Here is a 14,474-nt window from a genome sequence, read left to right on the forward strand (position 1 = left end):
CACGTAACCAAATACAATATACACTAAACAACAAACTAGCTAGCCAGCTAGCCAGCTAGCTAGCCAGCTAGCCAGCTAGCTAACTAACTAGCTCTTCCCCTTCGACTTTTCCTCATTCGCCATAACCAACTGTGCTATCTTCCAAACAGGCATCGGATTCGTATTGTCCAGCTCTGCATTAAACTATCCATCACGCCCTCGCTCCATTCCTACTCGCAAGGTAAATTGCCGATGTCTCTCCACCAGCTGTTCTCGACTTCCATTCGTCGGCAATCCCACCTTCTGCAGCAGTTTCTTTATCTCCGGGGTCTTCATCACGCGATAACACAAAGTTGGCAGGGGGGTGGATGGCTACAATGCACGAATCCCCGCGGTTCTTACGATTTTTTCGCAGGCGACGAAGCCTGCGAACGGCTTGCTGGCCTTTTTGGGATGGGAACCGCTGCATGTGCTGGCGTGAGCCTGTGCTTTAGAGGGAGACGACTGCACTACTTCGATTGTGGCTTGCGAAAAGAAGTTTCCGCAGAGAGGACATTCGAACAGCGGACTATCCGAGGGAGATTTTTTTTTGTCTGGCAACTCGCTAGAATGGAGGGATGACAGCACGGTCTACACTACAAAATCGGAATCACTCGTGGATTCCTCAACGCTCGTGCCGATGGTGGATGAGTTGGCTCGCTTCACGCTCTGCGATAGCATGCTTGGAGAAGGACTTGCGGAGGAAGCGCCTTCCACATTCGAAGTATGGGGTTTTGAAAACATAGTTCGACAAAGTTCAAGCAATTCATTCCGTTGCTCTTTAAAAATATCAAGCACTTCGTTTAGAGTAATGTTGCGAACAATATCGCTCTCCGTAGCTGGTTTACGGCAAAGAGGACAAATCTTTTCCTTAAGAAGAAACTGGCGAATACAGTAGGAGCAAAAGCTATGCCCGCAATTGGAGAGCAAGACGGCTGACCGCATAGTGGCATGGCAAATAGAACATTTTAGAGACTTCTCGATCAGCTGTAGCGGCTTTGCTTCCTCTGGCCAGTCTGCTTCTGTTTCGATAGATTCAAGCAAAGCATCCAGATCCATGCATGAAACAAAATTTGTGAAAACAAACAGTTCGCTCACCCGCCATTTTAGTTCAACCCGCACCCCTCACTCAATTAAATGTGCACTTCCATCGACACTCTCAAAACGGAGCTATCGAAAGGCGAGTCCATTTTGGTCTACATTGCACTTCCTTCCTTTTCCTACCTCCAAACTCGTCAAAAGCGTCGCACTTCTGCTTAGACAGAGACGGTAAGTAGACAGCATCGTTCCTTTCGCATCCACCTTGACAAGCAAATCGCAATTCCGATACGGCTTCATTGAAAGACCGAACGCAATTTCAGCGGCTTTTTTCGCAAAGGAAAAATCGCAGAAGATGCCGGTGCGAATATTCCGGTAAGGTTCTGACAGGACTGCGCCATGCCATGTCGAAAATAGGTTTTCTGTGCTAAAGAAAAACGCAGTACCACGGGTTTCGTAGATTAGAAGTGGATCCAGTGAGCGAAGAAGGGACTGCTTGTCACCCAGAAAGCGAGCACCTAAAATGAAATGGTTGATCTGTGCATGAGATTTTGCAGACGGAATCAACGGAATAGCATGTGGTTGCAGAGAGAACGTGAGAAACAGGATCGATGGCGAAGTCGGAGGCAAACTGCTCTCCGATATATTTTACACCAAATGCAGTTTTCTTGATGTGAGTAGAGCGAATATTCTGGTGAGTTCTAAGTAACACTGCAGAGTTGAAGGATACAGGACGGTAAACGCGAGATTGTGTGCTGTGTTGTAAATATTGAAGTCCAGGACACAATCTCCAGAAGTGTGGTAAAACAGTTTATTCACCATGACCCGTTTACCCACCTTAAAGTTGGAGGTGTATGATGCATTCAATTCCTTGTTTTCTGATTGAACTTCAAATCGATGTTTCTAGTTCAATGAAAAGAACAGTCGTATGCGTACCGAATTCCGATAATCCGCCTGGAATGCGATGTTTGATGCTTTGATATGACCTTCATTCAACAATTCTACATTTCAAGGTTTATATTATTATTATACCGTAAACTCGCTTATACACGTCACTCCACAATAAAGAACCGAACATAAAACTCAATAATTCGCGAATACCGCCATTTTAAACAATGACCCAATTCATATGATGCCCAAATTTGGATCAAATTAGGTGCTGTTGATTACTTCTGTTTTTTGGCAAGATCCATGAGTGATAGTACTTTGCAAATGATAGCTATAGGCGGGATATCTCCGACATGCCCGGGGTTCACGGATCCTTTTCAAACTTTGTATGTGCATGGAACAAATAGTTTGCATTTTATTGAGCTGCCTAAAATTCAATTTCATTTTATGTTATGGTAAACGAAGAGCATCATTTGGAACCGCGGTTAACCCAATAGGTTTCTACTATTCTCTTTTAATAATAAAGATATCTCCATTATTTTTTTGAATCTATTAGCATGTTTAAGTTGGGTACCTCTTCCTCCATCCTGTCGAAGTGTGGATGGCGCTTGTTGTCAAAACGGAGCTTTGAAAAAGTGATGGCAGCAAACAGAGGCGAGATCGCAGTACGAGTAATGAGAGCGGCGCGAGAGCTTTCACTCAAGACGGTCGCTATCTATTCGTACGAAGATCGTTATAACATGCATCGCTCAAAAGCTGACGAATGTTACATGTTGAGCAAGGAGAAGAGCGCTATTGGAGCCTATCTGGATATCCCTACTATTGTTGATATCGCTAAGAAAAACGGAGTATCTGCAATTCATCCAGGATATGGATTTTTGTCTGAGAATGCAGAATTTGCTAAGGCGGTGGAAGATGCTGGAATCGTTTTTATTGGACCCACCGTAGAAAATTTGCGCATGATGGCTGACAAGACTTCGGCAAGAAAAGTCGCCATCGATCACGGTATCCCTGTTGTGCCCGGCACTCCTGACCCGGTTGCGACGTACGAACAGGCGTTGTCCTTCTGCAATGAGGTCGGCTACCCTGTGATCATCAAGGCTGCGTTTGGAGGTGGCGGTAAGGGTATGCGTGTTGTTCGTTCGGAGCAGGAACTCAAGCAGAACTTTGAGTTGGCTTCGCGCGAGGCTCTGTCGGCATTTGGAAACGGAACAATTTTCTTGGAACGCTATTTGGAGGAGCCGCGCCATATCGAAGTTCAGGTGATCGGAGATGGTACGGGACGCGTAGTCCATCTCTACGAGCGAGACTGCTCCGTCCAGCGTCGTCATCAGAAAGTCATTGAGAATGCCCCCGCGGTGAACCTGGATCCTGCAATCCGCGACGGGATTCTGCAATCTGCCTGCCGTCTGTGCTCGCTGATCAAGTATCGCAGCGCTGGAACGGTGGAGTTTTTGGTGGACAAGCAGGGTCGCTACTACTTCATGGAGGTCAATCCCCGAATCCAAGTGGAGCACACGGTGTCCGAAGAGATCACCGGAATCAACATTGTCCAGAAGCAGATCCAGCTGGCGCAGGGCTACTCGTTCGAGGAGCTGGGACTGCAGCAGGACAAGATCACCACCCGTGGCTACTCCATCCAGGCGCGTATTACCACGGAGAATCCCTCGAAGAACTTCCAACCCGATACTGGCGTGCTGAGTACCTTCGAAATGGCGGCTGGCCAGGGCTTCCGTCTGGACGGCATCGGCTACCAGGGCTACGAGGTCACTCCTCACTACGACTCTCTGCTGGTGAAGATGACCACACGCGGACTGACCTGGGAGGAGGCCATGGATCGCGCATACAGTGGCCTCAACGAGTTCAAGGTGGACGGCGTGAAGACGAACATCCCCTTCCTGCTGAACGTGCTGCGGAATCCCATCTACCGCTCGGGCAAGGCCACCACCTTCTTCATCGAGCAGAACCCGGAGCTCCTCAAGGCCAGGGACGAGCACGAGAACCCCGAAAAGGTCGTCAACTACCTCGCCAATCTGATCGTCAATGGCCATCCCTCCGAGCTTGGAGCCACCGGTCCCGCCCCCGCGCCCACCGATCCGACCGTGCCTCCCACGCCGCCAGGCGCTATTCCCGCGGGTCTGCGCGACGTGTTTTTGAAGGAAGGACCGAAGGGCTTCGCGAAGGCCGTGCGTGCCCACAAGGGACTGCTTCTCACCGATACGACGTGGCGAGACGGCCACCAGAGTTTGCTGGCCACGCGTATGCGAACACGTGACATCCTCGCCATCGCGCCCGCCACGGCGCGCATGCTCCCGAATCTGTTCTCGCTGGAGTGCTGGGGCGGAGCCACGTTCGACGTCGCGATGCGGTTCCTGCACGAGTGTCCGTGGGACCGTCTGGCCAAGATGCGTGAGCTAGTGCCGAATATTCCCTTCCAGATGCTGCTGCGCGGAGCGAACGCCGTGGGCTACAGCGCCTACGCGGATAACGTGAACTACAAGTTCTGCGAGATGGCCGTGAAGATGGGAATGGACGTGTTCCGCGTGTTCGACTCGCTCAACTACATCGAGAACATGCGGCTCGGAATCGACTGCGTCGGCGCCGCGGGCGGAATCATCGAGGCCACCGCCTGCTACACGGGCGACTGCGCCAGTCCCAACGAGACCAAGTACACCGTCGACTACTACCTCGACTACGTCCGCAAACTCGTCGATCTGGGTATCCACGTGCTGAACATCAAGGATATGGCGGGTCTGCTGACTCCGCAGGCCGCCAAGCTGCTGGTCGGATCGATCCGCCGCGAGTTCCCCGACCTCCCGATCCACATCCACACGCACGACACTGCGGGAACCGGCGTGTACTCCATGATCGAGTGCGCCAAGGCGGGCGCCGACGCGGTGGACGTGGCGATCGACTCCATGTCCGGAATGACGTCGCAGCCCTCGATGGGAGCCGTCGTGGCCGCGCTGAAGAACACCGAGCTGGACACGGGCATCTCGCTCGAGACCGTGCAGACGCTGAACGACTACTGGAACGACGTGCGCGGTGTGTACGCTCCGTTCGAGTCGGGCCAGAAGAGCGGCTCGTCGGACGTGTATCTGCACGAAATGCCCGGCGGCCAGTACACCAACCTCATGTACCAGAGTCAGCAGCTCGGTCTGAGCGGGCAGTGGCCGCTGGTGAAGCGCGCCTACGAGGAGGCGAACGAGCTGTGCGGGGACATCATCAAGGTCACGCCGTCCAGCAAGGTCGTCGGCGATCTCGCCAACTTCATGGTGCAGAACAAGCTCACCAAGAAGGACGTTCTGGAGCGCGCAGAGCAGCTCAACTTCCCCACCTCCGTCATCGAGTACTTCCAGGGCTACCTCGGCATTCCCGAGCCGTGGGGATTCCCCGAGCCGTTCCGCAGCCGCGTGCTGAAGGGCCGCAAGCTTCCGAACGGCAAGGATCGTCTGGAGGGCCGTCCCGGCGCTTCTCTGCCTCCGTACGATCTGGAGGGCACGAAGAAGATGCTGGCGGAGAAGTATGGCGAGAGCCGCGCGCAGGACCACGACGTACTATCGTACGCGCTGTATCCGCGCGTGTTCCAGGACTGGAAGGACTTCGAGGACAGGAATGGCGACATCTCGACGCTGCCGACGCGCTACTTCCTGCAGCCGATGAAGAGTGACGAGGAAATCACGGTGGACGTGTCGCCGAGCAAGCGCATGTACATCCGCTACAAGGGAATGAGCGAGGTGAACAAGCAGGGACAGCGCGAAGTGAACTTCCAGATCGATGGTCGTCCGCACACGGTGGTGGTGAACGACATCAAGGCGTCCGCTTCGGTGAAGCGACGCGAGCAAGCACAGGAAGGAAACAAGGCGCAGGTGGGCTCGCCGATGACGGGAGCCGTGGTGGAAGTGAAGGTGGAAGCGGGAAAGAAGGTGAAGGCTGGAGAGCCGATTTGTATTTTGAGCGCTGCGAAGATGGAGACAGTAGTGGCAGCTCCGTTCAGTGGAATTCTGAAGAGAGTGATTGTGGAGAAGGGTGAAAAGCTGAAGGCTGGTGATCTTCTCGTGGAAATTGAATCCGAAAAGAAGTGAGTATGATGATACGTTTTGGAGTGTTTGTTTGAAGAAAGAAAAGGGTTTTGATGGGGTAGGGGTAGCCCTGTGGATTATGCGTTTTATATTCGATGATCTCTTCATTCAATTCATTTTGGATTATCTTATGGATTGGAGTGGTATCGATGGGCGACAGACAATGTGAGTAGTGGGGAAATTACGTCAGAGACGCAGAAGTATATGGAGTCGAAATCAGCCGATTTTAACCAGGATCGTCCCCGGTCAGCCCGTGTCTCTTTTGTCACCATGCTATCTATGGAAAAAAGTATTCGCACTGCGAATTTTCATTTCTGCGACATTACTTTATGTTCATCCAAGGCTCAACCAGTAATGGTTCATTCGAATGGATCAACTCGTACAAGTATCGGAACCCCTGCATCACTTCCATAACTGTCCTGTTCAAACCCAATCAAGTCATGTTCAACAATCTGGATTCTACGAATGTGGTCACCAACTCGAATGACGAAGAGCTAACGATTCCTCATGGATACTACACGATCGGTCAAATTATTGTTATCCTCAACACCATAACCGATACTACGTTCTCGATATCTACGAAGGCTTCGAGTTTTGGGTGTATTTATATCCAGTCCACACACACCATCGATTTCACCAATGCTCCGGATATTCGAGAAATCCTCGGTTTGGAAGGACAAATGGTCATTCTACCTGTTTCGTTCTATGGATTGAACGTGATTGATATCACGCGAAATCGCCAAGTGATCCAGATCTACTCGTCCCTCGTGTGTTCCTCCGATCTGAAGATTGCCAACCAGAACAACAATCTGCTCACCACAATGATCATTGACGATCCCGAGGTTAATTATCTCCGCACCATGGAAGACATCTGCATTCCGATGATAACCCGATTCGACCGATTGATGTTCCTGTTCCGCGATATGGATGGTAATATCATGCGATTGAACGGCGAATTCGAACTCCAGTTGACGATAGAAGATGTGATTGATCAAGTGCCTTCCTCAATTCTACCGATGAACCAGTTCAGTATGATCGAAATGTTCGGTAATACTACGAAGAAGGAAGTGAAGCTGGGCAATCCTCTGTCAATTGATCAGTGTTACATCTCGTCTGTGTCGTTGTATACGGATTTCGTGTGCAAAATGTCCCATCCAATCAAGTGATATTAATCGATGCGGGGACATACCCACACGAGGTGTTAATACCCAGAGGAACCTACGACATCACGAATGGCATGAGTGTGATCCGAGTGTACAGTAGTATCAATGCTCAAACATTCGGTCTGAAGAGTCCGCTGATCGATAACCTGATTCATGTATCGATGGGACTGAACAACATGATCACCTGGGACAACCTATCGATCGATGTGATTGAACAATCGAACCTGGATTCCATTGACTGGGTACTGACAGATGCGAATGACCGTCCGATATCCTTGAATTCCAATGTGTACATCTCATTCATGATATCTTGTAAGTACAACTTCAGTAAGGTATTCAAGAAGATAGATAGATAGATAGATATCAATGTCTATCTTCTATACATATATCTGAAAAGTAATAGTTTGATTGTTGTCTCCAACAAATAATCAGCCAGATATGTCTCACAGCTTGATATTGGACAACTACTCATTCCCATAGAGTCCATTCTTATGGATTTCAGCTTTATCATCAACAATACTGATATCACTATTAGTGAGTAATTCTATTCATCCTAATGAGTTGGGAACCAAAGCATTTCACTTTCATCAACCAACTCAAACAGCAAGTATTATGTATACTATTGTTATTTATGCTCGTAATAGAACAACATTGTGAATCACTTTGTATCCCTATTGAAGTGGTGTACAATTCGATCCTTCCTTTAAATAGGAGATATTCTGCATTATTTGGTAGGTGGGGGATACTATATGGGTTAGAATAAGGGATAGTATTCTCTGGCAATATAACAAACTCTGATAGGTTCAGAGTGCATCAAAACGACAAAACTGCACACCAACTATCCAAAAACCTAGAAACAGTGGAATATGAATATATCTCTATTTGTTCGTATAAAATATATTATGTATTCTACCTTATTTTGCTCAGTTCTTCAACGACACACCCACCTTTCTCACAAACTCTACTATTCGATTCTACTATACACATATCACCTATTATTTATATAAATGATAACCCAAAAACTGCTTATCGCTAGCTTTTCCATTTTCATTCCTATCATCATCTTCTACATACCCTATTTCTTTCTATCCCATCTATATAAAATTCCAAATGAATAGAACGAAAAACAAAACGCTTCCACTGGAAACAACACTCTTCGATCTATTCATTCCACAATATCCCATTTCCGCTCATCTCCTTCCACTTCACAGTAAAAACAACTCCCTCCCTATTCGAAATCTATTCTTCCACTCATACCCAATTTCAATACTATTTTCACAATTGCACAATTCCTGTGTATTTTAGAAATCATTTGTTTTACAATAAAAGCTATTAGTTTCGTCTTACTGGGTTTGAATGTATTCAAAATTTGGAATTGGACTTGTATGTCCTGTCTTTTCTTTTGTTTTGTTTTCGGACTTCTATGTGTTTTTGTGTGTTGTGTTGTGGGAGTGTAAGTATTGTAGCTGGGATGGGTTCTGTCCTCAAGTTGGTGTGTTTGAAGAAGCTAGTGTAGTGTGCGCTATCGTTACTTTGACTAAACTGTGTGTGAGATATGTATCGTGAACGCATTCAATACCATAATGGCGGTGGACCCTGGTTCCATTTTTGCTGTGTGGAGTATGTTCCGAGTGAGGAATTTCTGTACTTCAAACTGTGCAACGTGGCGAACCCATTCATGCCATGTGGGACCGCGGATACATGGAGATAACTTGCAACGTGGGAGGTATCTGGGACAGGCACGACGTTCTTGCCTAGGATATCTATTCTGTTTCTCGTATTTTCATTTTCATATAGTGAGGTGGTAGAGTGTGGTAGAGAGAACGGATTTGCGATGAGTGAAAGGGCAAACTATGGGAGCAAGAGCTGTAGGTTTGTAGAAGCGGAGCGTGTGTGGAACGTGGGAGAATGGGACAAGAAGGCGGAGTATGCGAACTGCTGTGGGTATGGTCCTCGCCTCTGATTGATGGGAGCCGAGTGAACTGGAATGGCCAGTGGGAGCAGGCGAGTTCCAAGACGGTGCAGTTCTGCATTTGTGGGTCTGTGGAGCATGGGAAGGTGGAGGTGTGCGTGGTGCGGGCGTGTGGGAAGTGGTGGAATGGAAGAGAGGTGAGGTGCGTGGCGGTGGTGTGCCCCGCGGACGAAGCGGCGGGGTAGCCGGAAGGGCACTTGGGGCAAGTGTTGGATACGAAGTGCGATGTGGACTAGTGGGGCATGATCACGGATGGGTGCAACGCCTATCAGCAGTGGGAATCGATCGATCGATCGATAGGGGACGGGCTCCTGCCAGCCCATCCTGCCGATGCTGCGCTGCGCTGCGCTGCGTGGCGGGCGATGGGGCGAGGGACGTGGCGCTGTGGACGATGGGAGATGGGAAGCAATCCACGATGTACTGCACGAGCAATGTGGGCGTGGGCGAGGTGATGAACGACCCATTCGAGCCCATGAACATCCACATCGTGTTTGAATTGACCGAGGCCACGTTCTCCTATCCCACCACCGCGATCTCCATCTCCGACTACACCATTGCCTTCGCCTTCGCCTTCGATGGCTCCTTCCCGCGGTTCTGCGAAGGCACGCACGTTCTACATCAATGCCAACAGGTTGGTGTCCCGAAACGGCCTCCCCTTCCCCGCGGAAACCCTCATCGCGACCTTCTCGACCCGCGCCGGCGTTCGGTTGGCGTTCGGTTGGCGTTCGGTTGGCGTTCGGTTGGCGTTCGGTTGGCGTTCGGTTGGCGTTCGGTTGGCGTTCGGTTGGCGTTCGGTTGGCGTTCGGTTGGCGTTCGGTTGTGGCCTGCTCGGATTGTGGAGAGCGCGATTGGTATGAGGGAAGTGGAGTAGGCGCAGCGTGTCTGTGCAGATGGAGGTTCCCTGGAGCAGTGGCATCTCCGATGAAGCCCCGATGGATGGCCTTGATGGGCAGCAATGTGCAGAGCCAGTTCTTCGAGACGCGCTCCGTGTTGGTGGCGGGCGCCATTGGGAACAGCGTGATGGCCATCAGCTGGCGTGTCCGCAAGGGCGCCTCCTGGTCCGCCTTCGCGTCCTTCTCCGTCTACCGCCCCGTCGTGCTGCTGCCTCCCTCCCTGCCTCCCTGCCTCCGCGCCCGTCGTGCTGCTGCCGCCTTCGAAGCCACGCAGGTGCGCTGGGTCTGGTGGTGGTGCGAGCTCTTCGTGCAGGCCTTGGTTGGCTCCCACTCCCAGCTCTTCGCCGCCGACGCGCTCCTCCAAGAGGGCGACGTCCAGCAAGCCGAACTCTCTCTCTCTCGATGCGTGCGTGGCCTACTGGGTGCGCGTGGCGCTGTGCTCCGCCGCGTGCTCCATCCTCTCCGAGGCCTCCTCTCCCATCACCCTCGCCGCGTATGTCGTCGCGCCCGGCGCGGTGCAGAACCTCGAGGTGGCCGCGCTCTCCTCGACCTCGCTGCGCGTGCAGTGGGCAGAGCCGGCGGAGCTGGGCGGCGCCAGCATTCGGTACTACGTGGTGCGACGCTCGTGGATGGCGTCGATGGCCGTGATCCAGAGCGAGAGCGAGAGCGAGAGCGAGAGCGAGGTCGCCAGCACGAACTGCTTCCTGGACCTGCAGAGCGTGCAGAGCGTGCAGAGCGTGCAGAGCGTGCAGCACGCGCCCATCTATCTGAGCGTGGCCGCGTTCACCGGGTATCTCTCCCGCCAAGAGAAGATCCCCGCGGTTCTGTATACGGTGTGTGTGGAATCAGGCGGAGGGCATTGAGTGGGACTGTGCGATGGCGATTACCGGATCCTTCCATGATCTCTGCACCGCCACGTGCGAGCTTCGCGCTCCCGCCACTTCCTCCTTCCTCCTTCCGCCGAACCGTCTGGTTCCCCGCGGGACGCGATGTGTGGGACGTGTTGGAGGGTGGGATCCCCGCGACTTCCTACACGCTGGAGTGCGTCCCGAGCGAAGTGGGCAGTGCCGAGTGGATGGGCAGGCAATTCGGAGTGTCCACGATGGCCACGTCGGAATTCGTTGGGTGTTGGTGGTGGACGGCGAGCCAACCTCCTCGCTCACCGGTTCGCTCTGGGTGTGGGTGTGGGTGTGGGTGTGAGTGAGCAGGAATCTGGTGGGCGATGGGGTGGGGTCCGTGGCTCCCTACGAAGGTCTGCAGAGTCGACCGGGCTCTCTGGATCTCTTCCTGTCCAACTGGGCGCAGAACGCCACCGTGGTCTCCGTCACCCAGCCCCTCCGCCTCCGCCTCCGCCTCCGCCTCCGCCTCCGCTTCCTCTTCGCCTACGACGTGACCGGCGCGCTCATCCGCGCCCACCTCGTCGATCACGCCTGGTGCGCCGTGGGTCGCGATGTTTCCACGTTTCCACGATCCAGACCGATTTGGCAGTTGCTGAGAGAAAGAGAAAGAGAGAGAAATGGTTGCGGTGTTTGGTTTGGAAGATGGATGGATGGATAGATGGAATTGTAGAGATGTGGAATGGTTGAAGCGTTGTAGGATTTGAATGAGAATCGAAAATGTGTTTAGGAAAGAAGGAAGGAAAATGTAGATTTAGAGTGTGTAGGGTGTTGGAATGATTTAGAAACATGAACAGAATAATCCAGAACGAGGAACCAAACGACTCTAGTTGATAATAATAATAATAATAATAGAGTGCTGTGAGTTGATAGTTGAAACAAACAAAGATAGATAGATAGAAAGAAAGTGTATTTAGAGTTAGTTGGTTGGTTTAGGATAAGGAAATGATAGAAAATGGAGTGAATGGTTAACGATGTGCGAAGATAGGTTCTTTGTGTGAAAATCACTGGATCAAAACCAGTTTCCATTCCATTCGATTTGATTTACTAGTTTTACTAGTTTTACTAGTTTGAATTGCTTTCAAACCCAACCATTCCCAAGTCAAAATGATTTGGCTAGAATCATGGATGGATAGATTGGATTATCGAAAGAATAATCATGATAATGATAATAATGATAATATAGACTATTTAGACAAAGTGGAGTGAACAACCAAATCCTTGCTTCATAACACGATTTCACTATGATATCATAAATATACAACCTATACAGACATAGTACACAACAAAATGGACTTTTCCATTCTGAGTGTTTCCAAACAATCCTGATATTATTATTTTAAATATCTATACCTCCGAACTATTTCAACCACAAAAATGTGAACAAAATGATGCGAAACACAAGTGAGTACTTCACTTGGAAATCTTGGATCCAATGTGTATATGGTAGCACTCTATCATAATTTTTAAATATGAAGAATACTTAGGTGTACGGAAACAAACTGATCTCTCTGTTTTCTTCATAAATTCTTTATATTTGGCTACAAATTACGGATTCAAAGAGTAGAGGCTAAGGATATGTGATTATAAATAGGTAGAATGCAAGAACTTAAGGGAAGCGAATTTCTCCTGGACAGTTACATAACGCGTGGTGAAGCAAAGGAAATCACTATTGGTGGCTGCAAGTATAGCCTCCAATATTATCAAGGCGATCACGAGGAAGAATACACGTTGACGAAAGATGGGAAGGTTTGCCTATTCCAAAATGGCATATTGAAGATGTGCTTTGAGGTGGATGCGAACGGGAGCGAAATCGGCGACTTTACGCGATTTGATAATGGACGTGTCGCATTTGTGCAATCCTATGATGAAATCTGGGACAACAAGAATTTTCATCGTATAATAAACCATGTCCGAGGCGAGCGGATGGAAATCTATTCGCATGCGAGTGATCACCTGATTTATCACGGTGAATTTAATGAGAAGCGAGAACGAGAAGGATGGGGCATCCAATATGACGAAAAAACGGGTGTCATGCTGCTCGAGGGGATCTGGAAGGAAAACAAGCTGGTGGAGATCATCCGCAAGATTGAAGGAAACATCATGACCGAGTTCAAGCGAAGCGGTAACAGCACCATCGCTTCGAATCGAATTCCCCTCTATGTGGGTGAATTCGTTTATGATGAATCGAAAGAATCGTTTCTTCGAAATGGTCGAGGATACTGGATCGATGAAGAAACTCGGATTGCTACTCGCGAAGTGGAATGGAAAGATGGAGTGGAAGTGAGTGGAAGAGATCTCTATGATGGATGGTACACTCGATCCACAACTCCAAAACCCAAACCCAAACCCGCTCCGATGCCTGTGCCTGCTCCTGCTCCTGCTCCTGCTCCTGCTCCTGCTCCTGCTCCAAAACGCGAAGAACCTGCTCCTCTTCGATTCAGCGTCACTGGATCTACAAAATGGACCGATGTGAGTTTGCAAGTGACCGATTTGAAGATTTCATCGAATTGCTGTAACGATTTGAATGCATTGGATCTGAATCGATTCGAGTGGCTACGATCTATCGAAATCGGCGATGAATGTTTTGGATCAGTGCAAACATTCAAAATCGATGGATTGAATCGATTGAAAACGATCAAAATCGGAAACAAGTCATTTACTCAAGTGAAAAGCACTGACGAGTGGGATTCGAATAAGGTCAACAACAAATCGAAATCATTCCACATATTGAATTGTGGATCATTGGAATTCATTCAAATTGGTGAATGGAGTTTCGTTGATTTTGGAGGTGACTTTGAATTGAAGAATCTACCACAATTACAATCCATTCAAATTGGTACCATTGGGACAATTGGAAGTAGGTCAGACAATTTCCGTTATAGTTCATTTGTGATTCGAGGTATTGATATGATATTGAATATTTGAATGATGCATAGATCTTCCAAATCTACAATCCATTACATTAGGTGATTATGCATTCCAGTATTCCTTATCAACAATAATTGAAAGTATTGAATGAATTCGAATGAAATGATTGATGTAGATCTTCCATCATTACAATCCATTCAACTCGGTAAATCTGCACTTTATGGAAGAGGGGAATATTCAAGTTCATTGATAATGCGAAGTAATAATGAAATGATTGGTTATGATTTGCTTTGTAGATCTTCCAAATCTAACATCAATAACTTCTGTAGAATATAGTTTCTATTATCTTCGTGTAGTGACATTGAAAAGTATTTCTGAATATTGAATATTGATAGTATATAGATATTCCAAATCTTCAAAATGTCAAGCTACCTGAATCATTCGATAGAGTTCAATCGAAATCAATTTCGAGTATAGTTTGATTGATTTGATTTGATTCATAGATGTTTCTTCCATTCTCTCTGATCTTGTCCAAATCAAGCAGTATGGTCGTGTCAAAGTCAAGCATTAAATCTATAATTTTGATTTGATTTGATTTGATTTGTTCCTGACCCTAGGGGTATTGTCGATATAAAATACGAGCAGACTTGTTC

General features: G+C 48.9%; 3 protein-coding genes; 2 read left to right on the forward strand and 1 right to left on the reverse strand.

Moving 5' to 3' along the window:
* Nucleotides 1–134: 134 nt before the first annotated feature.
* Nucleotides 135–1,077, reverse strand: GSBLH_T00006610001 (uncharacterized protein; the record flags this gene model as incomplete). Its single annotated transcript, XM_013041904.1, has 4 exons — nt 135–173; nt 214–351; nt 382–583; nt 614–1,077. 4 exons carry the CDS (start codon nt 1,075–1,077, stop codon nt 135–137), a joined length of 843 nt encoding a protein of 280 aa, XP_012897358.1.
* Nucleotides 1,078–2,501: 1,424 nt separating this feature from the next.
* On the forward strand, nt 2,502–6,046 carry GSBLH_T00003201001 (Pyruvate Carboxylase (subunit ?); the record flags this gene model as incomplete). XM_013041905.1 has 1 exon in its annotated part: nt 2,502–6,046. One exon carries the CDS (start codon nt 2,502–2,504, stop codon nt 6,027–6,029), a length of 3,528 nt encoding a protein of 1,175 aa, XP_012897359.1. The 3' UTR covers nt 6,030–6,046.
* Nucleotides 6,047–11,043: 4,997 nt separating this feature from the next.
* On the forward strand, nt 11,044–13,878 carry GSBLH_T00003203001 (uncharacterized protein; the record flags this gene model as incomplete). Its single annotated transcript, XM_013041906.1, has 2 exons — nt 11,044–11,635; nt 12,545–13,878. 2 exons carry the CDS (start codon nt 11,044–11,046, stop codon nt 13,876–13,878), a joined length of 1,926 nt encoding a protein of 641 aa, XP_012897360.1.
* Nucleotides 13,879–14,474: the final 596 nt, after the last annotated feature.

Source organism: Blastocystis hominis (genome assembly GCF_000151665.1).
Source record: "Blastocystis hominis, Singapore isolate B (sub-type 7) whole genome shotgun sequence assembly, scaffold_28".
Classification (NCBI taxonomy): domain Eukaryota; class Bigyra; order Opalinata; family Blastocystidae; genus Blastocystis; species Blastocystis hominis.